The 27,211-nt window shown below is 54.7% G+C and overlaps 3 protein-coding genes across 6 annotated transcripts in view; 2 read left to right on the forward strand and 1 right to left on the reverse strand.

Annotated features, from left to right (window-relative positions):
* ASH1L (ASH1 like histone lysine methyltransferase) overlaps positions 1 to 3,748 on the reverse strand; it is a 172,287-nt gene extending 168,539 nt beyond the window's left edge. Inside the window, exon 1 of one of the 2 annotated variants that reach the window (XM_045983164.1) lies at positions 3,634 to 3,748. The gene's annotated coding sequence lies outside the window, so the exon portion shown is untranslated. Of the gene's footprint in view, positions 1 to 3,036; positions 3,168 to 3,633 lie in introns of those variants that run through there. The other variant, XM_045983163.1, reaches the window with a different exon arrangement.
* LOC123928221 (collagen alpha-1(I) chain-like) lies at positions 1,868 to 11,459 on the forward strand. The gene is made up of 5 exons (XM_045983302.1): positions 1,868 to 2,016; positions 2,176 to 3,629; positions 3,876 to 4,490; positions 4,585 to 4,769; positions 11,262 to 11,459. The coding sequence occupies exons 1-5, from the start codon at positions 1,868 to 1,870 to the stop codon at positions 11,457 to 11,459; spliced, it is 2,601 nt and encodes an 866-aa protein (XP_045839258.1).
* Positions 4,035 to 27,211, forward strand: part of DAP3 (death associated protein 3) — a 31,373-nt gene continuing 8,196 nt past the window's right edge. The window contains exons 1-5 of one of the 3 annotated variants that reach the window (XM_045983026.1): positions 4,035 to 4,108; positions 4,139 to 4,210; positions 21,323 to 21,454; positions 24,852 to 24,974; positions 26,096 to 26,197. In XM_045983026.1, the coding sequence (XP_045838982.1) occupies positions 21,413 to 21,454; positions 24,852 to 24,974; positions 26,096 to 26,197 (267 nt within the window). In that variant the 5' untranslated portion in view covers positions 4,035 to 4,108; positions 4,139 to 4,210; positions 21,323 to 21,412. Of the gene's footprint in view, positions 4,211 to 21,322; positions 21,455 to 24,851; positions 24,975 to 26,095; positions 26,198 to 27,211 lie in introns of all 3 variants that reach the window. The other 2 variants (XM_045983024.1, XM_045983025.1) reach the window with 2 other exon arrangements.

The raw sequence follows: 27,211 nt of genomic DNA on the forward strand, positions 1-27,211 counted from the left end.
TGCCTATATGCGCATACACATACCTGCATATGAAAACATTATTTTAAAACCCCACAAACTGAGGGGCACCTGGGTGGCTCAGTGGGTTAAAAACCCACAAATTTACTAACCAAGTTAAAAATTAGAGAAAACATGAAACTTTTCACAATTTCCATGACATTCTTACACAGAGGCCATGATAATAAAGAGTAGAGAAAATCGCACCATTTTTTCTTCAGATCTTTCCATTATCTTAACAAATCCTGTAATCTGTGCTATCAAAGCACCTTTCTGAATTTCTGGTTCTTTCAAAAACGCAGTGAGCGTTTTGAATACCTAGTACTAGATTCATGAGTCATCTGTCAAATAGCTGCAGCATTTTACCCCAAAAGAGTTTCTTGGATGCATGTATCTCCCCCCCCCCCAAGCAACCAAAAAAAGACATTAAAATTTTCATTACAAACTCACTACAGAAATACACCGAAAACAAGACAAGGAAGGCAACCGAAGTATGGCCCCTTTCAAAAACACCAATGAGCCGAAACACACGTCATGGTTACAGAGCTGCACACAGCGCCCTAAGAATTAACAATGGCAAAGACCCCGCAGTAAGTCATGAAACCTCAAACGCCAGGAATATTCTTCCCTCCTTCTTGCCCTTCTGAAAACCACCATCACAGAACCCTCAACTTCAAGTGGATTAGAACCTGACCAAGGACAGAGCCCATATATTACTCATCTTGGTGTCTCCTGCGCAGAATTCAATCGATAAAGTTTGTTATACATAACATAAATCCAGTTAATAAGCTTTGGAAGCTTGAATCCCAATGCAAAACTGGAAAGCGGAGTTTAAGTATAAAAAGGAAAAAGAATAAAACTATAAATATCTAAGCAATATGTTTTCTTACCACCTAATTCAGAATCCTGTACTAACATTGCAAAAATGACTTTATAAAGAGTAAAAGACGGGACCTTAAAGTTCTCCTTACTTTCAGCACACCAAAAACTGTCCCAGAATCTTTTTCACCTAAGACTCATACCAACATCTTCATCTCCAAACAAAGCTCCACGTATTTTAAAAGGCTTTCAAATGAGACCTAAATATGAAAAGGTACTACTTCATCACAATTTCAGTTCCTGAAATCGTATGCATCATTTGTGTGACTCTGCTAACGCTCGTTTAGCAGTGAGGGCCTCTCGTCAGAGTCTCAGAAGGATAAATGACCCAAAAAAACTTTAAGAACTACTAATCTGGCATATCAAAAATATTCTGTTTTCCAGAGACACACCGTTATGCTGCCTTCATTCAAGCATTCCCCCCTCATAGTCACTAACGGGATCCTTACTGCAAAATTAGTCTTTAAAGACCTCCTTCAGCCCAGCCAAAAAGTCCCGATATCCACAGGAATGTCCAGCAACAATGGCAGATCCCCAAAACCGTTTACTCATAAATGTCAAAACAAGATGCCAAAGAAGGCACAGTGTGTCACAGACGCGCGTGCTTTCAGATGGGTAAACAGACTTGCACGCTCCGTGTGAACCTGCCCGGGACAGTAAATTCCCTCCACACTCAACAGACTTCTTAGGAAAGTTTGTTTCAATCCCAACCCTGACTCGTCCTCGTCGCTGGACTTAACCTACCACTGCCAAGGCAAGCCCCCTCAGAGGCACCCAGGTTGTTTCCACAGGTCACCCCGACTATTCTCCTCCCAAGGCAGGGACCACTCGCTGAGTAACTGCTCAGTAAACTCCACAAATACACCCGTCGACCCAAGGGGAAAGGTCCTCCCGCCCGCAGACTCCAAGAGGGGCGGCAGCAGTCGCCAGCGGCCGCAGGGCCGGCCGGAGCTGAGCAGACATCCTCCCTCCACGACACACGCCCAGCGTCATGCCGATTCCTCCACCACCAAGAACCAACCCGGGGTGGACGCCCGTTTCCTCCAGGCCACCCCGCAGGGCCGGGCCAGGGGCGTGCACACGTGCGACACAGCTCAGCTCCCGCAGCCGCGCCGGCCAGGCGCCCCGGGAAGCCGGACGGTGCGGGAAGACCCTGCGGGACAAGGAGGCACCGCACTCGGGCAGAGCCTCGGCGTGGTCACCCACTCGGCGTGACCTTGGGAAAGGGATGTCGTTCCGCCCAGTCCCCGCTCCGTGACGGGGGAAAACGGGCTCCGCACCGCGTGCGCACGGGCGCAGGACCGCACCGCAGCGGGCGCCGTTCCGAGCAGCCTCCCGCCCCGGCCCCGACCCGGCCGCAGGAAGGCCGCCCGTGCCTCCCAGCCCGGCGGGGCCGTCGGCTCACAGCCCTTCGCGGCTCGCCCTGGCACGACCGCCGCCGCCCGAGGACGGCTCCCACGGGCACGACCGGCCGCGACGAGCGCCCCGTCCCCGGCCGCACACACAGACGCGGCGCCGAGGGCGCTACCGCCATGGCTCCTCCGCGCCGACGGCAGCAGCAGGCGCTCCCGGGCTGCGCAGGGCGCGGGCACGGCCGGCGGGGGGGAGCAGGCGGCCCGCCCCGGGACGCGGCGAGGCGCGCGGGGAACTCCCGCACACTTGCACGGCCCCCGGCCAACTCTCCCGGAACAGTTTCCGGCCCCGCGTGCGCACACCCGCACCCCGACTGCTCCCGGCCACACTCGTCGTCCCCGTCCAAACTCCCCAGGACACCCGCTCGACTCGCACCCCGGGCCGGACCCCGGCGCCCCCCCCCCCACCCCGCCCCTGCCCCCGGGGCCGGGAGATGCTCCCGCCGCGCCTCCGCCGCGCGCCAACTAACCTGTCAGGGGCCCGGGCGGCTCCGCCTCCGCCCGCCGACTTTCCCGCCCCTCCCCCAGCCCCGGAGCCCGCCCGCCAGGGACACCCCTTCCCCCCCCCCGCCGCCGGGAGGGACTTCCCGGGCCGCTCAGGATCCCCTCGCCCCGCTCCCCTCCCCCACCCCGCCGCCGCGCTCCCGGAGGTCCAGGTCCGGGAGGTGACAGGGGCGCCCGGGCCGCCCAGGCTCGCGTCGCGCGCGGAGCACTTAGGCCCGAAGCCTCCGCGGGCGGCTCTGCTCACCGTGTCAGAGGCCGAGGCCGAGCGAGAGGAGAGTGCAGGGAAGTGGGGAAGGGGGGCGGCCGCCAAGCAGGCTCCTCGGCGGCCCCGGGTCGGCGGCGGCTCCCTGCCGCTTGTCAGGAGGCGGCCCGCGGGGGCGCGGACGGGCGGAACCGCGAGCGAGGAGAAGGGCAAGGCGTGCGGCCGGGCAGGGGCCACCGAGGGGAGGCGGTCCCGCAACCCAGACGGGGATCGACTGCCCCTCCGCAAAGCGAACCCAAAATGGCGGCGGGAGCGGCGGCGGCAGAGCGGCGGCGGCGGCGGCGGCGGCTCGGGAGGGAGGGCGGGCGCGAGCGAAGGGCGCCGCGCGCCCCCCCACCTCCCACCAGGCCCTGCCCGCGGCGGCCCCCCCACCCCGACTCGGGCGGCGGAGCGCGCACGCCCGGCCGCACGCGCCGGACGGGCTCCGGGCTCGCCGCTCGCTCTCCCCCCGACCCCCGCCTTCGGCCGCCAGGCGCGCCCGCCGGCCCGTCGGCGCTCGCTCGGGGGCGCCCGCTCGCGGGGCCCCCCGCCCCCCCGCGGCCCCTGTCAGGACGGCCGGGCGCGGGCCCTCACGCGTACCTTCGGCGGCGCGAGCCCCAGCCTCCTCCTCCTCCACCGCCTCTTCTTTCCTCCCCCCCCTTCCCCGCCCCCACGGCCACCAACCGCCGCCACGGCCGCCGCCGCCGCCGCCGCCGCCCCCCCACATGCCCTCCGCCCCTCGCGCGTGCGCCTCCCACAATCCCCCCCGCCGGACCGTTCCATTCCGGCCGCCGCGGGAGCGGGAGGGGGGAGGCCCGGCGCCGCGGCGGGGCCGCCGTGAGCGCTGCAGCCCCGGCGAGGGGCGGGCGGGGGCCCGGGACGACTCACCGCCGCGGCCGCCGCGCCGCGCCCCCGACGCTGGCTTCCGCGCTCGGCCGCCGGGCCGCGGTGGGCGCGTCGAGGGCGGCCCGGCTCCCCTCCGCCGGTTGACGGGTGGACGCCGCGGCGGCTGCGCGCTGAGCTGCTTCCTGCCGACCGGCCCGAGCTCGCCGGGCGTCTGCGGGCAGCGCGGGGAGCGGCCGGCCCTCGGCGGCGCGTGCGGCTCGCGGCCTCGGGACCCTCGCGGGGGAAGGAGCCGGCGCTCGCGGGCTGGGAGCGGGATCCGAGCGCCCACCAGGTAGGGAGCGGGGCCGTGCGGCCGGCGGCTGTCCGGGAGGGGGGCTTCCTCCCGGGCTCCGCGGGGCGGACGTGGACCCGCTGGGAGCCCGCGCGCCCGTCGCGCTTCTTGGTTTGTGTGGCGAAGCCCAGCCTGGGGGCTCGGGGCTCACGGCCGGGCGCCCGCACGCTGCGCTGGAGCGCTCACGCGTGCCTCCGGGCGGGACCCGCTGCTCGGGGGCACCGGGGACGGAGACCACGTCTTTCTGGCTCCGCGCCGGCCCCGGTCTTCCGTGTCTGGCGTGTCCTTCAGAAAGTTGTTTTGCTTCGTTCTTTATCAAAAAGAAACGAAAGAGTGGGCGTAAAACTTAGTCACATCCGAATGGGCCTCCCGAGTCGGGGAGATCCTCTCGGCCGAGCGGAGCGTGTTCCCGCCCGCAGACCTGGCGGGGCAGCTCGGCTGCGTGGTGCCGCCGGCCCTCCGGACGGTTCGTGCGGCCGCGCGGGCCCGGGCCTGGCGGATTTCGGCGGCTCCTGCCGCTGCTTTCTCAGCACTCGGCACCAACACTTACTTTCTCTTGGTGGGGCAATGCGGGGGGACTCTGGTCTGCCTAATCTCGCAGCTTTAGTTTCCCCCAAAGGGTAAAGCAGAATACGTTCCCCGAGAGATCTGTGTCCTTGGGTTTCCCTTTCCTTCACTTCTGTGGACTTGCAGGGATCCAGGGAGCGGCTTGAGAATCCCTGTCCTAGACTGACCTCAAAGCCCCGTTGAAGCTCTAAAATTCAGGTAGACATACCCCCTTTCCACATTTCCGTGCATGGGCCAGGTTGTGTTTGCTTAGTTTGTATTTTTGAAGGTAGAGAGAAAATTACCTTTAATGATCTCATATATATTTGGTTTTCCTAACCATGTGTTAAGTCTCAGCTCTTTCATGGGGCCCATCTAAGTTTACTTTGATTTTTCTTTAATTGTATCCTATATGCAAATGTGTTACCCTACCAACATTTTAATTTTTTTAAAAGATTTTATTTATTTATTTGACAGAGAGATCACAAGTAGACAGAGAGGCAGGCAGAGACAGAGAGAGAGGGAAGCCGGCTCCCGGCTGAGCAGAGAGCTTGATCCCAGAAGGTGGGCTGGATCCCAGAACCCTCGATCATGACCTGAGCGGAAGGTAGAGGCTTTAACCCACTGAGCCGCTCAGGCGCCCCCTACCAACATATTTAATTTGATGATAGGGACCAGGTCTAACACTCCTTGTATATTCTTTTATAGCCCTAGTAGAACGTAAGTAGTGGAAATGTTAAAAGAACATTAGATACTTAAAATCTGAGAAGGGAAAGAGAATTAACATTTGAGGAATTCCACGTGGGGAGAGCACCTGTTCCTGCTTAAATAACACTTTAGCGTAGATCATCCTAATCCCCATTTTACAGATGAGAAGCCTGAGGCTCCCAGAGTCCAGGAACTTGGGATTTCACAGTGGGTGTGGTGCTTGGGTGGCTCAGTCCTTTAAGTGGCTGACTTCTGCTCAGGTTTTGATCTCAGGGTCCTGGGATTGAGCCTGCTCAGCAGGGAGTCTGCTTGTTCCTCTCCCTCTGACCCACTTGTGCTTCTGTGTCTGTTTCTCTCAAAAAAATGAAATCGTTAAAAAAAAAAAAAGGATTTCACTTTGTCCTCAACACCTTCTTCACTATATCACATCATCATCACCGTAAAAATTTGTCATCGCCAGCCTAAGTACGTATGCTACGAAGAAAAGACACTTAATGATTCCGCCGCACCTGCGTATAAAGAAAGTTGCTTACTTTCTCTCTTCATCTTGCTTTCATGAGTTGTCCGCTGAGCGTGGACAAGATCATACCCTGTTCTTCTGCACAAGCCCCAGCGCCTCCCAAGCTGTATGAAGGACTCAGCAAAGTGACCTTATTGAATGGATGAAACCCGAGTTCCTTGACCCAAGGAAGGTATGGAAGGCAGAATCACGGTCTCCCAAAGGTGGCTGTGGCCCAGTCCGGGGAACCTGTGCGTATATTACATGGCAAAAGGGAACTGAGAATGCAGATGGAATTAAGTTTGCTAATCAGCTAGCCTTAAAATAGGGAGGTTACCCTGGATCATGTGGTAGGCCCATAAGTGCAGGAGTTGTGGAAAGATGGAAGATCGGCAGAAGAGTCACTACCGGATGTTGCCGGCTTCGAAGATGAACGAGCAGCCTCTCAAATCTGCAGAAGTCAGAAAACCAGGCTGTTGGGGCACCTGGGTGGCTCAGTGGGTTAAAGCCTCCGCCTTCAGCTCAGGTCATGATTCCAGAGTTCTGGGATCGAGCCCCACATCGGGCTCTCTCCTCAGAAGGGAGCCTGCTTCCCCCTCTTTCTGCCTGCCTCCTCTGCCTACTTGTGATCTCTGTCAAATAAATAAAATCTTAAAAAAAAAAAAAAGAAAAGAAAACCAGGCTCTCTGCTAGAGCGTCCAGAAAGAACGCGACTGCGTGTGTGCACTTCACTCAGGGACTTCTAAACCACAGAGCTGCTGGCGACAGATCTGGGTGGTTTTATACCACTAAGTTTCTGGTAATTTGTCGCAGCCGCTGGAAACTGTGTGGAAAGGGAAGTGAAAGCCTAAGTAGCCTCCAGAATACCTGGCTTGGATTGTGGTTTTGTGCTTTAATTCAAGAGTTTGTTTTGTTTTTAAGATTTGATTGATTTGAGGGGCGTCTGGGTGGCTCAATGGGTTAAGCCTCTGCCTTCGGCTCAGGTCATGATCCCAGGGTTCTGGGATCGGGCTCTCTGCTCAGCAGGGAGCCTGCTTCCCCCTCTCTGCCTGCCTCTCTGCCTGCTTGTGATCTCTCTTTGTCCAATAAATAAAATCTTAAAAAAAAAAAAAAAGATTTGATTGATTTGAGAGAGCACAAGGGGGGCCATAGTAGAGGGAGAGGGATAAGCAGGCTCCGTGCCGAGCACGGGAGCCAGGGAGCCAGATGTGGGACTCGATCCCGGAACCCCGGGATCACAAGCTGAGCCGAAATCATGATGCTTAACCGCGCTACCCAGGTGCCTCCGTGCTTTGATCCAAATGAGGCTGTGGTTCAGCTGAAAGTTTGCCCTGAGAAAAGTGATCCGCGTTCCCGGAGCTGCCTGGATTTCCAGTATTTCCCTGCAGCTCTGCCTCTGGCATCAGGCCTCAAGTTGTAGAGAGACAGGCTGGCTCCGTGGTCCTGCCATACCGCAGCCGTCTCAGCTAAGCTGCCTTCAGACTCAGCTGCTCGAACGGGAGCAATCAAACACGCATTTCATGACGCTTCCTTGCTGGGGTCTCAGTGCGGTACAGATGTGCAGGAGAACTTCCGTGCAAACGCCAAAATAAGGTTTCAGACGTTAAAAGAAATTTTTAAAGATAAAAGTCAACTAGGAATATCATCATGGTTGACTTTACATGTGGTAAGTTGTGGAGAAATGCTGTCTCTGCACAATGGTCTAAATTTCCTATCTAACAAGGGAAGAACTCTGAAATTTTGGAGGCGGGGGTCCTACCAAGATTTTAAACCGCCACTTTAGGTGATGGATTGCCTGTTGGGGAAGCGTGAATGGACACCTGGGCTGCGTGGGTGCAAAGCTGAGCTTTGGAAAGTTGGGTCGAGCCTCAGTGGCGGTCGCACATAGCAGATTTAGGTGCCACAGTTATGTCCGTTTTAGAAATGAGGGAACAGCCACATGGAGCTGAAGTAACGGGCTCGAGGTCAGACAGCTATCGAGTAGGATTTCAGCGCGTGGATTCGAGAGTCCGTGCTTCTGACCGTTCTGCCATACTTCGCGCTGTTTGTTGTGTCTGTAAATTGGAGATGTTACCTACGTCATAGGATTGTCGTAAAGGAAAAGTGAGTTAATTCACATAAAGCACTTAGAGCCCCCCGACTTACAGAAGGTGTTGGGGATATGTTAGCTGTTGCTGTCGTTGGAGCCCAAGGTTATTCTTCGGTGCACTTGAGTCGCTGGAAGAAAGAAAACATCGACGCGGATGCCCCTTCCTTTGCCTGGACCCGCACCGCCCTTTTCTTTCTTTTACATGTTGGTGCCGTCTCTGCCGTCAGCTTGGTAAGAGTTAGATGACCAGAGGAGGGAAGCGTCTGGAAAACCTACTGGAGTGTCCTTGTTTTATAGGTAGGAAACTTGGCCTCAGAGAGAAGGAAAGAAAGACTTGTATGAGCTAAAATCCATGTCTTTTCCTGTGGGAAATGTTAGTGCAGGTACTCGCGGTGGAATATAAAGGGCTCATCCGTCCTGACGTGGATTTAGATGTGGCAGTGGGGTAAGGACCTGCTGCTTTTAGTTACTTATCATCAATCTCTGTTTGATGCAGCAGGGTTTTCTATCCTCAGAAGTATAATTCCTGCAGAAAATTACGTGTTAGCTTTAAAGGATCTCACTAAGGGTTTGTTGATTCGATTTTGTAAAATTTACTCTTTGGGCAATAGCAACCTGATCCAGATTCAAAAAGGACAAAGCACGCCTCCCTCCCTGTTCCTGCTCCCAGTGGAACCCATTCCCTCCCCTGAAAGCAACCAGTGTCCTCAGTTTTTGTATATCCTTCAAAATATGGACCTTTTTACAAACAAATTGTGTGTGTGTGTGTGTATATATATATATTTCTTTCTTTTAAGATTTTATTTATATATTGGACAGACAGATCAGAAGTAGGCAGAGAGGCAGGCAGAGAGAGAGAGAGAGAGAGACAGAGGGAGGAAGCAGGCTCCCCGCTGAACAGAGCCCGACTTGGGGCTCCATCCCAGGACCCTGGGATCATGACCTGAGCCGAAGGCCGAGGCTTTAACCCACTGAGCCACCCAGGCGCCCCTATAGATATATATATTTTTCCCCCTTTTACACGAGTGATAGCTGACTGTACACTGTGTTCTGTGCTTTCGCTCCCCTCCCTAATGCATATGGAGGCTTTTCCTTCGTCAGGCGCAGAGGGCTCGGGGCTGTGTTGTCCAGCAGCGGTGTGGAGTCGCAGGGCTGTGCTGCTTGCCGACCGGTGACAGATACTTAGATTCTTTCCATCCTAAGGTTAGAAAGTGTTGCGGGTGAATAATCTTTCATTCATGGCGATCTCTGTTTTCATTATGTCACTGTAAAAATGGTTTTGGTTAGGTCTCATAAAAAAAAAAACACCTTTAACATGGACACTTCACTGAAGTAAGGACAGTTTTTATTACATGAACAATATTAATATTAGTAATGGTTGTTAATAACATTACAAAGCAAAGTCAAAAAAAAGTTACCAGCAACATGACCACCCGCATGACCAGATTGTTTTCTGTCCTTTTCTGTAAGTCCTCACGCATCCGCACTTCAGAACACTACTCTAAATGCGTCTTTGGGTTGAGCTCAACCCAGCTGTGTTCCCGGCCCTAAAGCTGTTACGGGGGCTGTCACGGCAGGGCCTGTGTGCTCCTGTGACATGCCTTCCGCGAAGCCTTCAGAGGCCTCTCCGACGTTTCACCGGCCTCACGCCCGGGAATTTCTCAGGTTCGATTTGTTGATGAGGATCTAGATGAGGATCTAGGGTCCCCCCAGCCTCGGACGCGATCCTGGGTCCTCCCTGTCCCCTCCCTCTGCCCGCGCCGTTAGGAGAGTCGGCCCGTCGGCCTGTCGCACCGGCACTCGCTCCCTTGCCGCGGGACGGCCAGTGCAGGTGGTTTGCAGCAAAGACACCTAGTCTGCGCGCGTTCCGAGTTGTCATCGGTGTGTTTCAGGAAACGCCTTTACTTCGAGAGCCCAAATGTGGGGAAGTAGATACAATGAGGATTACAGAAAGCACCATAACAAATTCTGTTTTTTCAAACTGAGATTATGAAAGCTAGGAGAGTAGTTTCCATAAATCAAATTTTTCCTCTAGGACTCGGGATCTAGAACAATCTTTCTCAGCCTCAGCACTCAGTGTTGACATTGGAGGCTGGGTAACTTGTGGGAGACTCTTCTGTGCATGACGAGAAGGTCAGCACTGTCTCTGGCCTCCACTCCCTGGACGCCACCACCACTCCCCCAAGTCTGACAACCAAAACCACGTCCAGAAATTTCTAAATGTTCCCCAGGGGGCAAAATTGCCCCAGTTGAGAATGACTGGCGTGGAAAAAGAATTACTGGGGCACCTGGCGGTTCAGTCAGTTAGGTGTCTGCCTCCAGCTCAGGTCATGATCCCAGGGTCCTGGGCTCAAGTCCTAGGTCGGGCTTCCTGCTCAGCGGGAGCCTGCTTCTCCCTCTCCTCCCCACTCGTGTTCTCTCTCGCTGTCTCTGTTGCTCTGTCTCTCACCCTCAAATAAAATCTTAAAAGGAGAAGAATTGCTGATCACCAGGACATCAGCCTTGCTTTGGCAGAGAGTAAGTCATGGCAGACGGCGATCTCCTTTTTGTCTGAACTCCTTGAGTGGTAAATCAAAGTAACCACATGACATATGTCGCGTCCCCAGTAAAGCAAGGCATTTGGGGGTCTCCTTATGGCCTTTTGGGGAAGTACGTCCTGAACGTTTGTTTGTTTGAATGACCATCCCCAAAGACTCCATGTTAATTGCGTTGAAATTCCCTTTACCGTTGACGTCCGCACAGGAGTTCTCCTTCTTAGCTGCACGTGGGAGTCAGCTGGGGGACTTTGAAAACTGCCAGTGTCTTAAGTCTCCCTGCAAGAGACTGTGATGTCATCAGTCTGAGAAACAGTCTGGGCATCAAACGTTTTAATTGTGGGCGGACCTCGTCTCGCGGTGCTGGGCCGTGGAGCGCGCGGCCGCTGTTGGGTTTTTACAAACGGAAGGTTCGGGGCCATGGGTCAGCGCCCGTGTTCCGACGGCAGCTGCTCTCCCGGTCTCTGTCACACTCTGGTGACTCACAGGACCTAAAATTGTTCACTGTTCCATGTCCGCGGGGATCCGTGCCGGGCGGTCGTGGATGGCACCGGCGTCACTGGGGACCCCGCAACCTGCCCCGCGAGACGGCAGACCTGACGGCCGCACCTGTGACGCCGGCTCCGCCCACGGCCGCTCCTCCGCCTCCCGCCCCGCGGGCCTCCCTCGTCCCAGAGACGCCGCAGTGTGTCCACCAGGCCAGTTCGTAACCTGACGACGGCCTCGACGTGCTCGTGCGAAAGGAAGAGCCACACGTCCAAAGCTGGAAGTCAGAAGCGAGCAGGGGTGAAGCTCGACGAGGCAGGCGTGTCCGGACCCGATACCCCGAGAGCCTGGGCCGGCCTCGGGCGCCAGCCGTCAGCCGGGCTGTGAGCGCAAAGGAGAAGCGATTGAAGGAAACGGAACGTGCGGTTCCAGTGAGCACACGGGGCGAGGGGAAAGCTGGCTGGACGTCGCCGATGTGGGGAAGGTCGGAGCGGCCCGGGCTAAGTGACCCCGTAGCCACCGCATTCCCTTCGGCTAAAAGTTCAGTTCAGGGTCAGAGGAGTCTGAGCCAAGCGTCCCAGTGGCCACCATGTCCCCTTTGACTAAAGTCCAGTCCTGAGTCAGAGCCGTCTGGGCCAAGCGTCCCAGCAGCCACTGAGTCCCCTTTAGTTCAGGTGTGGTCTGGGGTCGGAGCAGTCTGGGCCGAGCATCCCAGTGGTCATTGCGAACCCTTTGGCCAAAGTCTAGTCCAGGGTTGGAGGGGTCCTGACCAAGCATCTCGGCCACCGTATCCCCTTCGGCCGAAGTCCAGTCCAGGGTCTGGAGGGGTCCGGGCTGAGTATCCCAGCGGTCACCACGTCCCCTTCCACTGAAGTCCAGTCCTGGGTCAGAGCGGTCCGGGCTGAGCATCCTAGCAGTCACTGCGTCTCCTTCGGCCAAAGTCCAGTCCAGGGTTGGAAGGGTTCGGGCTAAGTGTCCCCGTGGCCACCATGTCCCCTTCGGCCAAAGTCCGGTCCAGGGTCCGAGCAGTCCAAGCCGAATGTCCCAGTGGTCACCGCATCCCCTTTGGTCTAAGCCCAGTCCTGAGTCGGAGACGTCCGGGCCGAGTGTCCTGGCGGCCACCGAGTCCCCTTCGGACGAAGTCTGGTCCAGAGCAAGGCCCAAACACTCCCGCCTCTGGGAAGGCCAAGCGCAGGGAGGACGCTGCGGGAGCGCAGTCTGGAGCAGGCAGGGGTGGGTTCAGGGGGTGTCGGGAAAGAAGCCGTGTCCGTGACCCAGAAGTGGCCGGTGAAGCAGCAGGTGTTCCAGAAGGCGTAGCTCCGAGAGTTCCTGAAGGTGCCACACTGACCAACAGATTTTCCGTGGGGACGAAGCAGCCTTCCCCGGGAAGGGGGCACAGCCAGGACTCCCGCAGCTGGAGAGCAGAGGGCAGGGCCTGGCTGCGGGCTCCAGAGGACAGGGTGCCTGTGTCGTTAGGGGCGGTGAGCGGAAGCCGACGCTGGGGGCCGCTCCCGGAATCCCAGGGCCCTGCGGGATGAGGCGGACTCCATGCCGCCGGGGCTCGAGAAACAGCCGGGCAGAGCCCGGAGGGCCACACGCCTGTCCCCGGCAGGGTTGACGGAATGTCTGCGCTCCACCGCCGAGACCTGCTCGGAACACAGACCCCGGTTCACGCACTGTTGCTCGCTGCCGGGACACCTTTGCAGTCTTGCTTGTCTACTGAAGTCTTTTTAAAATAGAAATGAAAAGTACTACAGAAGGTTACCACTTGCAACTATTTGTGTGGCTCAAGATTTGTAATATTGTGTGCACAAAATAAAAGCTAAATTTCCTTCCATGCTGAACCTGTTAAACTGCAACTAGGTTTCATAGTTGTTTTTGAACTCCCGCAGAGTTCCCGTGCAGCGCCCTTTAGGCGCAGTGTAGCGATCCCAAACTTCCATACGGTTGTCAGTGCGCGTCATGTGAGCGGACTCCGTCCCCTTCATCCCCTTCGTGTGTGTCCCCACCTCCCCTCTGCTGACCTGCAGTGTGTTCTCTAGAGCCAAGAGTCTGTTTTTTTCATTTGTCTCTTTCTTTGTTCGTTTGTTTGTTTCTTAAATTCCACATACGAATGAGATCATGTGGTCTTTGTCTTTCTCTGATTTATTCCGCTTAACGTCATGCTTTCTAGATCCATCCGAGTCATTGCAAATGGCAAGCTTTGGTCTTTTGACGGCTGAGTGCCCTTCCCGTGCGCCGCATTTTCATTCGTGTGGCTGCGCTTGCCCGCGTTCCCACCAACAGCGCACGGGGGCTCCTGCTCCCCGCGGCCTGGGTTTTGGCCACTCCGGCAGGTGGGAGGTGGCCGGTCCTTGTTTTGATTTGCCTTTCCCCGCCGCAGAGCAATGCTGAACGCATATTCATGTGTCTGTTGGCCACCTGGAGGTCTTCTCTGGAGAAATGTCTGTTCGTGTCTTCTGCCCAGTTTTGATTGGTTGGGTTTTTTGTTTGTGTTCAGCTATCAAAGTTCTTTATATATTTTAGATCCTGATCTTTTGTTGGATATTTTATTTGCAAATATCTTCAGTTTAGTAGGTTGTCTTTCAGTTTTGTCGATTGTTTCCTCTGCTGGGCAGAAGCTATTTATTTTGATGTCGTCCCAACAGTTTATTTTTGCTTTTGTTTTTCTTGCCTTAGGAGACAAATCTAGAAAAATGTTGCTATGGCCCATGTCAGAGACCTTACCGCCTGTGCTCTCTTCTAGGATTTCTAGGTTTCAGGTGTCACATTTAGGTCTTTAATCCGTTTTGAGTCTATTTTTTGTGTATGATGTGAGGAAATGTTCCGTAATTTCTGATTTAGAATTTTATCCAAACAACTTCTAGTCTCATTGGTTAACTGTATAACTAAATTTTGAAAACTGTGTACTTACAGACACTTTCATTACATAAAAGAAGACATCTACAAACTGAAATAAGGTTCAACATTAAGAAAATGGATTTTAACAATTACTTTGCTAAGAGCAACATCACAAAGAGCTGCACAGATCTATGACGAAGAACACGGTATCATGATAAGGATGTAGGCTGTCCAGTTCAACAACCATGTTTACGCACAAGAGTCACAGTGGTTTCCATGGGTCACAAAAATTGTGATTTTCCAGCTCCTTCCATAGAGAGGTCCGGTCGGCTTCCTCCCCGCCCCAGCACTAGGATGGGCTAATGGGCTGCCGTTGGATGTAACCCCTGCCGGTGCTTCGCCAGGTTTGACGCGGTCTTCAGTGCTTTAGCTCTCTGGGATCTTCGCCTCCGCAGTGACATGTCAGGCCGCGCTGCCACGGGATGAGAGACTGTGTGGAGCCGAGTCTGTCCCACCAGCTAAAGCTGACCTTGCAGACCTGAGACAGCCTGACCTGATCCAGAACAGAACTAACCAGCCCCGAGCTGCAGACTCGTGAGCACTAACAAGATACTGTTTGAAGCCACTGAGTTTTGGGGTGGCCTGTTTCACAGCGACAGCTGGCACAGTGCTTCCGAGCGGCGCTGTGATGAGAAGATGGCACAAAGCCTGTGATGTCTGCAGCTCAGGTAGTGATCAGGACCAAACTCATCGTGGCGGTTTCCGCTATCGCTGTCGTTTTAATATGGCTACGTGGCAACGTTCTTTACTAATGGCTTTATTAAGATTCTCAAACCATAAAATTCAATATCTTCGAAGTATACAATTCAGTGGGTTTTTAGTACATTCACAGAGCTGCATAATCACTATCGCTACCTAATGTTAGAACATCCTGGTGACCCCAAAGAGAAATCCATGAGTGGTGACTCTCCATTCTCCCCTCTCCCAACCACTAATCTGATTTATTGTCTCGACAGATTTACCTAGGTGCACATTTGGGAGCATTAGAATTCTCCTACAGGTGGTCTTTTCTGACAGCCTTTACCTTCATGTACAGATTCACCCGTGTTGCAGCATTTATCAGAGCTTCGCCTGTTGTTAGGACTGGATAATACCCCGTGGTACGGCTGCACCGACCTGCTCTGTCCATTCATCGGCGATGGACATTAGGGTTCTTTCCACATGTTGGCTCTTGGGAATATTGCTGCTGTGAGCATCTGTGAACAAGATTTTGTGGGCACATATTTTCATTTCCTTGGGTATATGTAGCTATACCCAGGCTATAGTAGAATTGCTGGGTCATTTGGAAACTATGTGTTTAATCTTTTGAGGAACTCCCAACCTGTTCTCCCAAGTAGTTGCACACTTTATGGCCCCACCACAATGTAGGAGGATTCTGGTTTTTCCTCATTCTCCCCAGCACTCGTTACTGTCTGTTCTTTCGGTTTTAGCTGTCCTTGTGAGCATAAGGATATCACATTGTGTTTTTGATTTGCATTTTCCTAATGGCTTACGGCACTGAACATCTTTTCACATGCTTATTGGCCACTATATGTCTTATTTGGAGAAATGTCTTTTTTAAATTCTTGGCCCATTTTTGAGTTGGTTGCCTTTTTATCGTTGAGCTGTAAAGAGTTCTTTATGTATTATGAGTACAAGTCCTTTATCAGATATGATTTGTATGTATTTTCTCCCATTCTAGTCTTTTACTTTCTTCATGGTATCCTTTGAAACAGAAATTCTTAATTTCAATAAAGTCCCAAATATCTGTTTTTGTCACTTGAGCTTTTGGTATCACTACGAAACCATTGTCTGATACAAGGTCACTTGTATTTAATACGTAAGATTTACTCTTTGTATTCTTTTTTTTTTTTTTAATCTTTTTTTTTTTAAAGATTTTATTTGTTTGACAGACAGAGATCACAAGTAGGCAGAGAGAGAAGGGGAGCAGCGTAGAAGCAGGCTCCCCGCTGAGCAGAGAGCCCGATGCAGGACTCGATCCCAGGACCTAGGATCATGACCTGAGCCGAAGGCAGCAGCTTAACCCACTGAGCCACCCAGGCGCCCTCTTATGTATTCTTTTAAGAGTTTTACTGTTTCGGCACTTCCATTCAGGTCTGTGTTCTGTTTGAGTTACTTTTTGTGTATGATGCGAGGTAGGGGTCCAGTTTAATTTTTTTTTAAGTCAAAGGAAAAGGAGGGTTTCAAAAGTGACTATTTGATTCCTGGCTCATTCAGGAAATGAATAATACTATGATTCTTTGAAAGATAAAATCCTTAGAGAGAACCAGGCTTTGGTTTTTAGTTTTGTCCTTAACTGATTTTTCTTTCTTTTTTTTTTAGTTGAAATATAGTTGACACAGTTGCTTTAGTTTTGGGTATACAATATAATGTTTCAACAAGGGTTTTTTTTGTTTGTTTTTAAGATTTAATTCATTTTAGAGAGAGAGGGTGAGTGAGCACAAGTGGATAGAGAAAGAGAGAATCTCCAGCAGACTCCACACTGAGTGCGGAGCCCGACGCCAGGCTCCATCCCACCACCCTGAGGTCATGACCTGAGCTGAAATCACGAGTCGGATGCTTAACCGACTGAGCCAATCCCAACAAGTTCATACGTTGTTCTGGGCTCACCACAGGGTAGCTCCCGTGTGTCACCACACAATGCTGTTACTGTCACTGACTCTGTCTCTCTGGGCCGAGGGTTTTAGTCCTGTGACTGACTCATTCTGTAACTGGAAGCCTGTCTCTCTCACTCCCCTTTACCTGTTTTGCTCATCCCTTGGCCCCCTCTCCAGCAATCGTCAGTTTGTTCTCTATGGGTTCATTTCTGCTTGTTTGTTTGTTCATTCGTTTATTTTGTTTTTAAGATTCCACATATAAGTAAGTCATACTATATTTGTCTTTCTCTGACATACTCAGCATCATACAGTCTAGGTTTGTCCATATGGTTGCAGATGACACGTTCTCATCCTTTTTTATGACTAATAGTCCATCTCTCACACACACACCCTCCATCACTGGGCATGTGGGTTGCTTCCTTATCTTGGCTACTGCAAGTAATGCCGCAGGAAACATAGGGAAGCATGTATCTTTTTGAATTAGTATTTTTATATTCTTTGGGTAAATACCCACTTCAATATAATTATTTTGCCTGTGGATATCTGGCTGTCTTAGCACCATTTGTTGAAAACATTTTTTTTTTCCCCCATTGAATTGTCTTGGCGTGTGTGTTGAAAATCAGCTGATTGTGATGTAAGGCATTCTTTCAGAACTCAGAGCTGCACCCCACTGACTCGTGGATGTGGGTCAGACGACGTCATCTATGGACATAAGCTGAAGCACCCTGTCTTCGTTACTGTGGCTTTGTAGTAAGTTTTGAAATCAGGAAACGGGAACCTTCCAACTTCGTTCCTTTTTTTTTTCCCAAGGTTATTTATGCTTTTATGGGTCCATTGCATTTCCATATGAATTTTGAGATCAGCTTGACAACTGCCATAAAAAATGTTGCTGGGATTTTGATAAGTAATGGTATTTTTTATAAAAAAGAGAACTGAGGGGCACCTGGGTGGCTCAGTGGGTTAAAGCTTCTGCCTTCAGCTCAGGTCATGATCTCAGGATCCTGGGATCAAGCCCTGCATCAGGAGCCTGCTTCCCCCTCTCTCTCTGCCTGCCTCTCTGCCTTCTTGTGATCTCTGTCTGTCAAATAAATAAATAAAATCTTTTTTAAAAAAGAGAAATGATTATTTTAATGAACTGCATTCTCAGTGAAACAATGATATCATAGACTGTTTAAAAATAGTCACTCTTGGGGCATCTCGGTGGCTCAGTCCGTGAAACATGTGCCTTTGGCCCAGGTCATGATCTCAGTGTCCTGGGATCGAGCCCCTCATCGGGCTCCCTGCTCTGTTGGGGAATCTGCTTCTCCCTCTGTCTCTGCTCCTCCCCCTACTTGTGCTCTCTCTCGCTCTCTCACTGTCTCTGTTAAGTAAATAAAATTTTAACAAAGAAGTCACTCTTAAAATATAAAATCTAAAAACAATAGGTCATACCTACAGAGCATTGATAAGTGGGGAAGGAACTTGTATTGGGTGATGATTCTTTAAAAAACTGTAGGCATTTAGCCAGGAAAAGAATAAACAGAGCACAGAACAACACTCAGTTCATCATGTGGGAAATGGCTTGTAAAGCCCAAGAGAAGGACTGGGACAGTGAATGGAAGCTGCTGGGAGACATTTCAGCTCGGATTCTGAAAGAACTTTCCAGAAAAGCTGTCTGAAAACTGTGTAGCCTGCCTTCGAGTTCCCCCGACTGGACGTGTTCAGGTGCTCAGTGATGGACAACGTAGGACACACAGGGACTGACGGGACAGGCTGCCACTCTTAGCAGGTGATCAAGGCGCCCCCTGCCTCTTCTCACCTGGGTATAAAAATGTCCGCCTAATAGTGGTTGGGAGAAAATGTACATTGCTCAGTATAGAACCTCCTTCTAGAAAATCGTGATTAAGGGCACCTGGGAGGCTCAGTTGTTAAGCGACTGCCTTCGGCTCGGGTCATGATCCTGGGATCCCGGGATCGAGCCCCGCATGGAGCTCCCTGTTCCACTGGAAGCCTGCTTCTCTCTCTCCGGCTCTCCCTGCTTGTGTTCCCCTCTCACTGTCTGTCAAATAAATAAATCTTTTTTAAAAACAGTGATTATTGTTAAAATCGAGGTAGCACTAACTCAGTTGTGCGCTAGTTCTGAAGGGTCCAGTTCCTGAGCTAGAGCACCTAAACCTGTAGACTCTCGGCTTCTCTCTCTATGGAAGCCGCTCCGTAGCTTTTTGTCCCTCACGGCAGAGGCGAGTGACAGCCCCCAGGTCTTCGCTGGATGACTGATGAGACAGGTGTCTCCTTACCATGGCACAGGGCTCAGGGTCGAAGGAACAACTCTTAGTGCCTATGGGGTGCCCGGGAAGTCAGGACGAGTGAAAAAAGCCGGTGTCAAAGGCAGCGGCCCGTACGTGTCCTTCATAGAACGTCCCCGAAATGACGCGGTCACAGGAATGGAGAGCAGGGGACTGGCCGTCGGGGGCCCGGTGGGGGCGGGGGACTCGGAGGCGACCACGCGAGGGAACGTCCCGCACACGAGCTCCTCGGGCGGCCTTCAGCGGCAGGCGGCTCTACGGTGACCTCAACAGACAAGTTCAATTGGCAAAACAGACTGATGTCTGTGACCGCCGACGTCCCAGTCAGCACAGGGCTCCGGGCCGCCCTTCGAGGCTGGGTTCGGGCCCTTCCCAGCTCCCTGTCCGCGTGCATCCGAGCTTCCTGTGCGGGGCGGCAGCGCGTCTTTCATCGGGGCAGCGGCAAAACCTGCCGTACGGCGGGGAGCGGGGACCCCCTCCCGGCGCCCCGGGAAGAGCTTCGGACTCAGGAGATACTCGCCCCCGGGGTCTGTGTTTCCCACATTTAAAACAACGCCTGGGGCCGCGGAGAGACTCTTCTGTCTTGGAAGAGAACGGGGCAGTGTCTCTGATTTTTCCATCCCTCCTCAGCGGTGTCTGTGGTGAAATACGCAGGACGTCAGATGTACCGTCACTTCCAGCTGCGGGTCCACGAGGTCACACCTGTGCGGCCCTCACCGCCTCCGTCCCCAGAATTCTCGTCTCGCACGTCGGTCTCTTCCCCTCGGGCCCCGGCGGCCAGTAGTGAGCCGAGCGCCCGCCCCGCGCGCCTGCGAGGGACCCGGGAGACCCGAAAGGAAGCTCAGTCCCGGAGCGTTCGAGCCCCGGCGGCCGTGAGCCGTCGTCGCGCTGCGCTGACCTGTACGTGCCCGAAAGCGGGACCCGCCAGGTGGCCTCTGCCTCCCCGCGGCTGCACGAGCTGCCCTGCAAACGCGCATCTTGGACAAGGAAAACGCGCTTTCGTGCAGGTTCTTTGCTGGGAGATCAGACTCCGAAAACGTGCCACCTTCCCCCCTTGTTTTTAAAGTACCTTCCATTCATTCTTTTCGTACTTATGGATTTGAGAGACAGACATGGGGCACGAGCACGTGCGTGAGCAGGAGGGGCAGAGGGACAGGAAGAGAGAATCCTCCGCAGACATGGGCTCAGTGTCGGCACCGCGAGGTCACGACCTGAGCCAAAACCCAGTCAGATGCTCGGCTGCGGAGCCACCAGGCGCCCCTGAAGTCACTTCTGTTACTTGTGTGCGTGCGTGCACACACGTAACACACAGATATTGAAGATTTGAAGCAAGACTTCGGTGGAAAGAATGGATTGGAGAAGCTCCCGGCTGGACGCCGGCGGACCGCCGACTGCACTGTGGGCGCAGGTGCGAGTGTCCAGGGATAGAGCTGACCCCATTTTCCATAATGTCTAAAACCTGGCCGGGGTCATGACCCCAGCGGCCACAGCTGCGCCTGTGGGAAGAGCTGACCTCAGGGCCGTGTCATCTGCTCTCTTCCGTCTGGGACCCGTGCCCCCTTCCACGCTGCTGCCCACAGCTGTCTGTACCGGGGTGCGCTGGGGCGCACAGGGTTGGCCGGGCCAGACGTTGCCGGAGTCGCACTGGGGTCCCGAGTTTGGAGTAGAGAGAGTGGAGGCTGAGTTTGGGGCTCGGGGATAGAGATGAGCCCATGTGGAGCGTTAGGATGGGCGTGGCGGTCGGCGTTGTGGATGGGGAAAATAACTAAATAAATAATAAAATGAAATTCGTACAATGAGCTCCCGTACCCGTAGCCCAGCGCTGGAGACCGCCTGCTCCCGGCCTCGCCCTCACCGCCTCCCTTCTGCCCGGGCTGTCCCTCCCGCTCTGTGCTTGGGTTTCGCTCCACCACGTGTGTGCCCGGAGGATGAAGGAGGGCGTCCGTGTCCGAATTGTCCGCCAGTGACATGATGTGTAGACGAGCACGCTCACACAGCTGGTTCTCGAGATGCCTCGATCCCGTGTGTAACCGCGGTCGCGTCTCTCACTGCCATGTGGGGTCTTGCCGGGGCCGCTTCTGTGAATCCGCTCCTGTCAGCGGGTGCTTGGGCTTTGTACGGTGACCAGCGTGACACGTGGTTCCCAGTGCACACGTACATGTTCTTCCGGAGTGAATACCCAGGACAAGAGCACATGGGTCATAGACCTGTACGATGTCAACTTTGTAAGATGACGCCAGATGTGTGTTCTGGGATGACTGTGCCCCCCGCCCCCCCGTGCCACACAGCCTCCGGCACGGTTCCTGTTGTCTTGGCCGTTTTTCCCAGCACCGTGGCTGAGTGGTGTCTCCTTGTTCCCTGACTTGTAATGAGGATGGAAATCTTTTCGTGGGTTTACTGGCCGTTTGTTTCGGGTTCTGTGAAATGTCTCACTGGTGTTTTCTGCTCCTTCCTGGTCCCTCTTCAGGTGCTCCGTGTGTGCTCTGGGCGACGTCCGTGTGCTGTCTGCTGCCCAGGTGCGGCCCACCACTTCAGTTTGCCTGAGCTCGCAGCCGCGATGCTGAAAAGGGTGACGACGCTTGTCCCCAGGGCCCGGCAGGTGAGTCCCGGCTGAGCTCGCGGCTCCGTGCACATTGTCTTTAGGCGGAACTGTAGCTTCTAGATGGATACTCCCAGTCCAGAGTGACGCGCTCCGGAGGATGGCTGCTGCCCAGGCCTTTCGCTGACTTCTGCTCTCGAGAGGCCACTCTGAGCCTCTGCCCCGGGAGTCTGCCCTCGTAAATAGCCTCGTTGGAGAATTGACACTTAAAAAAGAAATAGCTGAGGGGCACCTGGGTGGCTCAGTGGGTTAATAAAGCCACTGCCTTCAGCTCAGGCCAGGGTCCTGGGATCGAGCCCCGCATCGGGCTCTCTGCTCAGCGGGAGCCTGCTTCTCTTCCTCTCTCTCTGCCTGCCTCTCTGCCTACTTGTGATCTCTCTCTGTCAAATAAATAAATAAAATCTTTAAAAAAAAAAAAAAAGAAATAGCTGAATAAGCTTGACTGCAGTTATCTTTGTTAACTGTTGTTAACATCTCATTGGATTGATGATTATCCCCCTTAATGAAGTATTTGAAAGGAAAATAAGTTGCTTCCTTAGGCTTTTAGCATCTGAAACCTGAGTAAAATCGTGGAATCACACACAAAATCGGCCCTCGCGCTGCTCTGTTTCGCTCACTGAGCAGCTGTTTCCTCGGTACCTTTGGGACTCAGACGGCTCATTGCGCATCCGTGGGTGCGATTCGCTGGGCCTCGGTACGTGCCGGCACAGTGCTACGTGCTTCGTTACGTCTCCGCGACGGGGCAGGGCGGGGGGCGGTAGGAAACGTCTTCGTTACACAGAGACAGAAAGTGAGCAGCAGCCAGGCTGGGTGAACCGGCCGCAGGGACGTCCCGGGAGGGTTGTGGCTTTCATCACAAGCGCTGTGCTTCGTGGCCCTTGTACGGTCGTGGTTCTGCTGGATATCGGAAGCCAGACACAGAGTCAGGGTACCCCGAGTTTGTGGGGCCTGCAGAGAGCACCCCACGACTCGAGTCCCGAAGGGTGAGAGCCCCAGCAGGGCTCCGTCCCTTCCGTCTCATGCTTTGCCGCATCCTCTGCATGGGAGACCGTCTAGAGGATGGGCCCTTCCCTCCATAGAACTCTTTTTCCCAGGGGTTCGTGATAAAGCTTGTCAATATGAAATAACCCATTATTAGGAAAGAAAATGAAAAAAAAAAGAACAAGGATCAGCAATAAATTCAGGCCTCAACTATTTCCATTGAAAGGCTAAAATCTGTTCTTGATGGCAGACGAGAACGACCTGAGCCCACGGCAGCGAGCAGTCTGAGAATTTTGCGCTTTGCATGACTGATGGAAAGTCACCTTGCCGGGGTCGCGGGTGCCGCTCTTCCGGAGCTGTCTGGTTTTCGTCCCGGAGCTGCGGAGGCAGTGGCGCGCGGGCGGTCTCCGCGGAGACACGAGACTGTCCGGGCGATGCCATATGTAGCGCTGTAAGGAGTAAGGAATCCATTTTGCTTAATTTGCTGCAAAAAGCATTTAACTAAAAGACAAATCAGAGGATTTGTGTAGAAATACCACCACCTTGTGGCCCCTGAATATCTGTAATTTTCTGTTACTTTGTTTATAAAGCCGTGGTGCTTTGTCTCTGGTAGCAGGGGGCCCACCAGGGTGCAGCCGCACGGGGCATGGCGGTCAGACCCCCGTGCGGACGCCCCGGGCCCAGGCTCTCATCAGCTCCGCACGGCCAGTGTGGCTGCAGGTGTTGCGGCTGTTCTGGGTTGGTTTTTTTTGTTTTTGTTTTTGTTTTTGTTTTTTTAAAGATTTATTTATTTGACAGAGATTACAAGTAGGCAGAGAGAGAGGAGGAAGCAGGCTCCCAGCCAAGCAGAGAGCCCGATGCGGGGCTCGATCCCAGGATCCCGGGATCATGACCTGAGCTGAAGGCAGAGGCTTTAACCCGCTGAGCCACCCAGGCGCCCCTGTTTTGTTTTTTTAAAGATTTTTATTTATTCATCACAGAGAGAGCAGCAGGCAGAGGGGGAAGCAGGCTCCTCCCCGAGCAGGGAGCCCAATGCGGGGCTCGATCCCAGGGCCCTGGGACCACGACCTGAGCCGACGGCAGACGCTTCGCACGCTGAGCGCCCCGGGCGGCCCGGGGGTCACAGATGCTGCGTCTCGTTCTTGCTCTTGCTGCATCTCCGAGATGGCTTGGGATGCACGTGGGGTGACAGTCCGTCACGTTGGGGTGCCCAGTCAGCATGTTGATTCTAAGGTTTAAACGATTCTTTCACTCAGAAAAATTACACCCATTTAAGTTCTTTAACAACTTTCTAACCGGTATTTTCACCTCTAAATCTTGACTCTTCGTCTTTCCTAGTCCCAAAGATTTATCCTCCCTAATCAGATGTTTACCCGCCAGCTAATCAGACAGCCTGGCCGGGGGGTGCCTGGCCGGTCAGTTGGGAGAGTATGTGACCCTCGATCTCGGGGTCGGGGGTTCGAGCCCCACATTTGGCCTGTAGAGATGATCTAAAATAAAGGAACATGAAAAAGAAAGCACGGCTGATCCCTACTGCTGTCAGGTCTCAGACTCGGCAGGAGAACCAGGGCCACGGTGCCGACCTCACCGGCCGTTCGGGTCGTGTGTAAACTCGGTTTCCCGGCCGTACAGAGCTGGCATCTCCTTCTGCGTGAGGCCCGTTATCCTTCAGCTCAGTTTGGAGGTTCTCCGCGCAGCGGCTTCTCAGCCTTGCCTCCCGAAATCCCACAGCCCGACCATCAGTTCAGGGGCGGATTCCTCCCGCTTAGCTGGAGGCGTCCTCGGTCAGTCTTTATCCCAGACCCGGCCAGCAGGACAAGGGCTGCGGGCGTGTCCTGATACCTGGCTCCTAGGAGCCCTGCATGGGCCCCGTGAGGACAGAGGTGGTCACGATTGCCGCCCGGCCGCCAGCCACCGCCGTGGGCCAGAGCCCGTTCCAGGCTGCCAGCGGCCGTGCCTGGCTCCGGAGCCTTCTCTAGCAGATGGCTTCGCGTCCACATGGGACGGAGCCTGGCCCCAGCAGCACAGCAGATCCAGAGGGTGGACCACGTGATTGGATGTAGAGAATTGTAGAGATAGAGGTTCCTTGCACATAACACTAAACTGTGTATTAGTGAATTTCCCTGTCATAGATGGGGCTTGAAGCCTCAGTTTTGTAGCGAGCATAAAAAGCCTGCAAATCCCGGGGCACCTGGGTGGCTCAGTGGGTTAAGTGTCTGCCTTTGACTCAGGTCATGATCTCAGGGTCCTGGGATCGAGTCCCGAGTCAGCCTCCCTGCTTAGCTGGGAGCCTGCTTCTCCCTCTCCCTCTGCATCTTCCTCTGCTCATCGTGCTGTCTCTCAAATAAGTAAATACATCTTTAAAAAGAAGAAAAAAGCCTGCTAATTCCAAACATTACCATGGTTTCTTTTATAGTTGGACCCTGGCCGTTTTTTGCATGGGGGTCCCGAGGCCCCCCAAAGCTTTGCTGCTCACCTGGATGACCAGGTTCCGGATGAGCGCCCCAGAGCCGGTTCCCCGCCCAGCGAGGACGACCCGGTGAGTCGCTCGTGAGCGTGTGGATATCTTTCCGGTCTTCCAGGTCGTGTCGCTGTCATTTTACGTATCAGGAGACCCGGCAGCCAGGGATGGGAGCAGGTCTGCCTGCAGTCAGCGCACCCAGAACAGATGGGGAGCCCGGATCGGCCCCTTGTGCAGGCCGGTCCATGCCAGATTGAACCCCTGCCGCTGCTGGCCACCGTGTCGCGGGGTTCTGTAGGGCACGGGCAGGTCCAGCCCTTCAGAGCTCCGCGGGGGAGTTTCTGGTCTCCCGGTGGGCGTGGCCGGACTTGGCCCCTGACAGACCCGACCAGAGCAAAGCTGCTTCACTCTGCCACAGGCCGCCGGGGGCGGGGAGGGGCTTTAAAAAAGAAGAATCTGTAAGTAAGTGTAAGTAGAATAGTAAGTGGAGACGGAAGACAAACGGAAGCTCGTCTACAGAAACGGGTGGCCCGGATGGCGGAGCCGCCGGCCTGTCCGCCCATTGCCCACCGCCCTGGCCGGGCCTCCTGCTGCCGGGGGTGGGCACGAGCCTCGCTGTGGGGAGCGGCTGTGAGAGGGTCTGGCCGTAGCCGGGCTCTGGCGGTGCCCGGGGTCGCGTTTTCACCTTCCCCGGCTTGGCGGCGGCCGCCGTGGCGGGGCCCAGCCGCCCACGGGGCTGCCCCCCTCTGCCTGCGCCAGGCCCCGGGCCTCTGGAGCCAGGACGCGGGCCCGGCGCTCCCCTGCTTCCAGAAGCTTCGCTGAATTGAATGAGGGAAGTCACGGAGGTGTCGCTCAGCTTCCCTTGGCATGGGAGCCCCTCTGCGGCGGGTTCCTCAGGTTTCTGTGGACACGGCGTAGTGCAGATCCTGTCGCGTGACTGGAGCCTCTCCACGCCCCGCACAGAAGAATCCAGATGGCGGGAGTCGTGTCCGTGCATCCCGCACGCGGGTCCACGCTGCCGAGCAGCTGGCTTCGTCACTGAGGCCGACCGCCAGCCCCTCCGGCCGGCGGGACAAGTGAACGACCCCTTTTCCAGCCCTGAGGCGTGAAGTGTCCTCGATGCAGTTGCGGACCCTTCCCGCCGCTGTGACGTGTCGCACGTGCGGCCCGTGACAGCTGCTGGCGTCTCTGTTTCCCAGGCCGGGGCCGGCGAGCGGCACGAGGGGCGCCACTACCGCATCCCCCTGCAGGACCTCCCGACCGTCTTCCCCCACGGCCTGCCCCGTCGCTTCGGCCTGCAGGTGCTTGGCGGGGGAGGGGGGCACTTGGAGCCGCACGGGGGGGGGGGGGGGCGTGCAGACTGGAGGAGCCCAAGTCTGCACGAGAGACGGACGCAGTCGGCCAGTGACTGTCCCCGCCGGTGGGGCAGCGCATGGGTCGGTGTGGCCGCCGGCACACAGGGCGGGGCAGGCGGAGTATTCTTCGATGGCCGGAACCCCGCTGTGGTCCCCACGTTACTCACCCGGCAGCTTTCCAGAACCTTTGGCATCAAATAATCGTTCATAGATGGGTCTGACGTTTGCCCTAGCAAAGTGCCATGAGAAAGTGAGCTGTGGGGCACGAAATCATCTGTTCCTGAGCCAGACAGGAGTGGGATCTGGCTTAGGGGCTTTAATGTTCTTTATTGTCCTGCATTTTCAGAAAACTTCCACCCAAACGTGTAATCTTGGGTTGCTTTATAGCCGCTGAAAATTTCTGATGAACTGCAAGTCTGGGGTTTTTTTTGCTCTAGTGTTTTTGGGTGTTTTTTTTTTCTTTTAAGATTTTTTATTCACTCATTTGACAGAGAGACAGGGAGAGAGGGAAGACAAGCAGGGGGAGTGGGAGAGGGAGAAGCCAGCTTCTTGCTGAACAGGGAGTTCGATGCGGGGCTCAATCCCAGGACCCCGATGCGGGGCTCAATCCCAGGACCCCGGGATCGCAACCTGAGCTGAAGGCAGATGCCTTAACCCCCCAGGCGCCCTGCCAGCCTGGTTTGTTGGCACAGTTGGCATCTGACTCCCCCCTGCTGCACTGCTCTCAGCCGCAGACACCTCCTTCTCACTGAAAGGGCAGACTGGACCGTGCCCGTGACTTTTAGCTGCAGAGGCAGAGGATGCCACCCCTTCCGTGTCCTTTATTTCAAGAAATTCGGCGAGACACCAGTAAGGGAGCGCATGCTAGACCACGGGCAGCCTCGTCATCAGCACCGTTGAACTGGGGCGGAGGGCCTGGAATTTGGAAACGGGATGCCGCCGGGAGAATTGGGTATCGGG

This window comes from Meles meles, chromosome 17 (genome assembly GCF_922984935.1).
Source record: "Meles meles chromosome 17, mMelMel3.1 paternal haplotype, whole genome shotgun sequence".
Lineage (NCBI taxonomy): Eukaryota > Metazoa > Chordata > Mammalia > Carnivora > Mustelidae > Meles > Meles meles.

Bases quoted from the DNA above. Each gene is read 5' to 3' on its own strand.
- LOC123928221 (XM_045983302.1), top strand. From the start codon at position 1,868: ATGCCGATTCCTCCACCACCAAGAACCAACCCGGGGTGGACGCCCGTT. The intron at 3,630-3,875 runs GTACCTTCGGCG...GGCCGCCGTGAG, and splicing joins CCGGGCGCGGGCCCTCACGC to CGCTGCAGCCCCGGCGAGGG. The intron at 4,770-11,261 runs GTGGGGCAATGC...CCCTCGTCCCAG, and splicing joins CCAACACTTACTTTCTCTTG to AGACGCCGCAGTGTGTCCAC.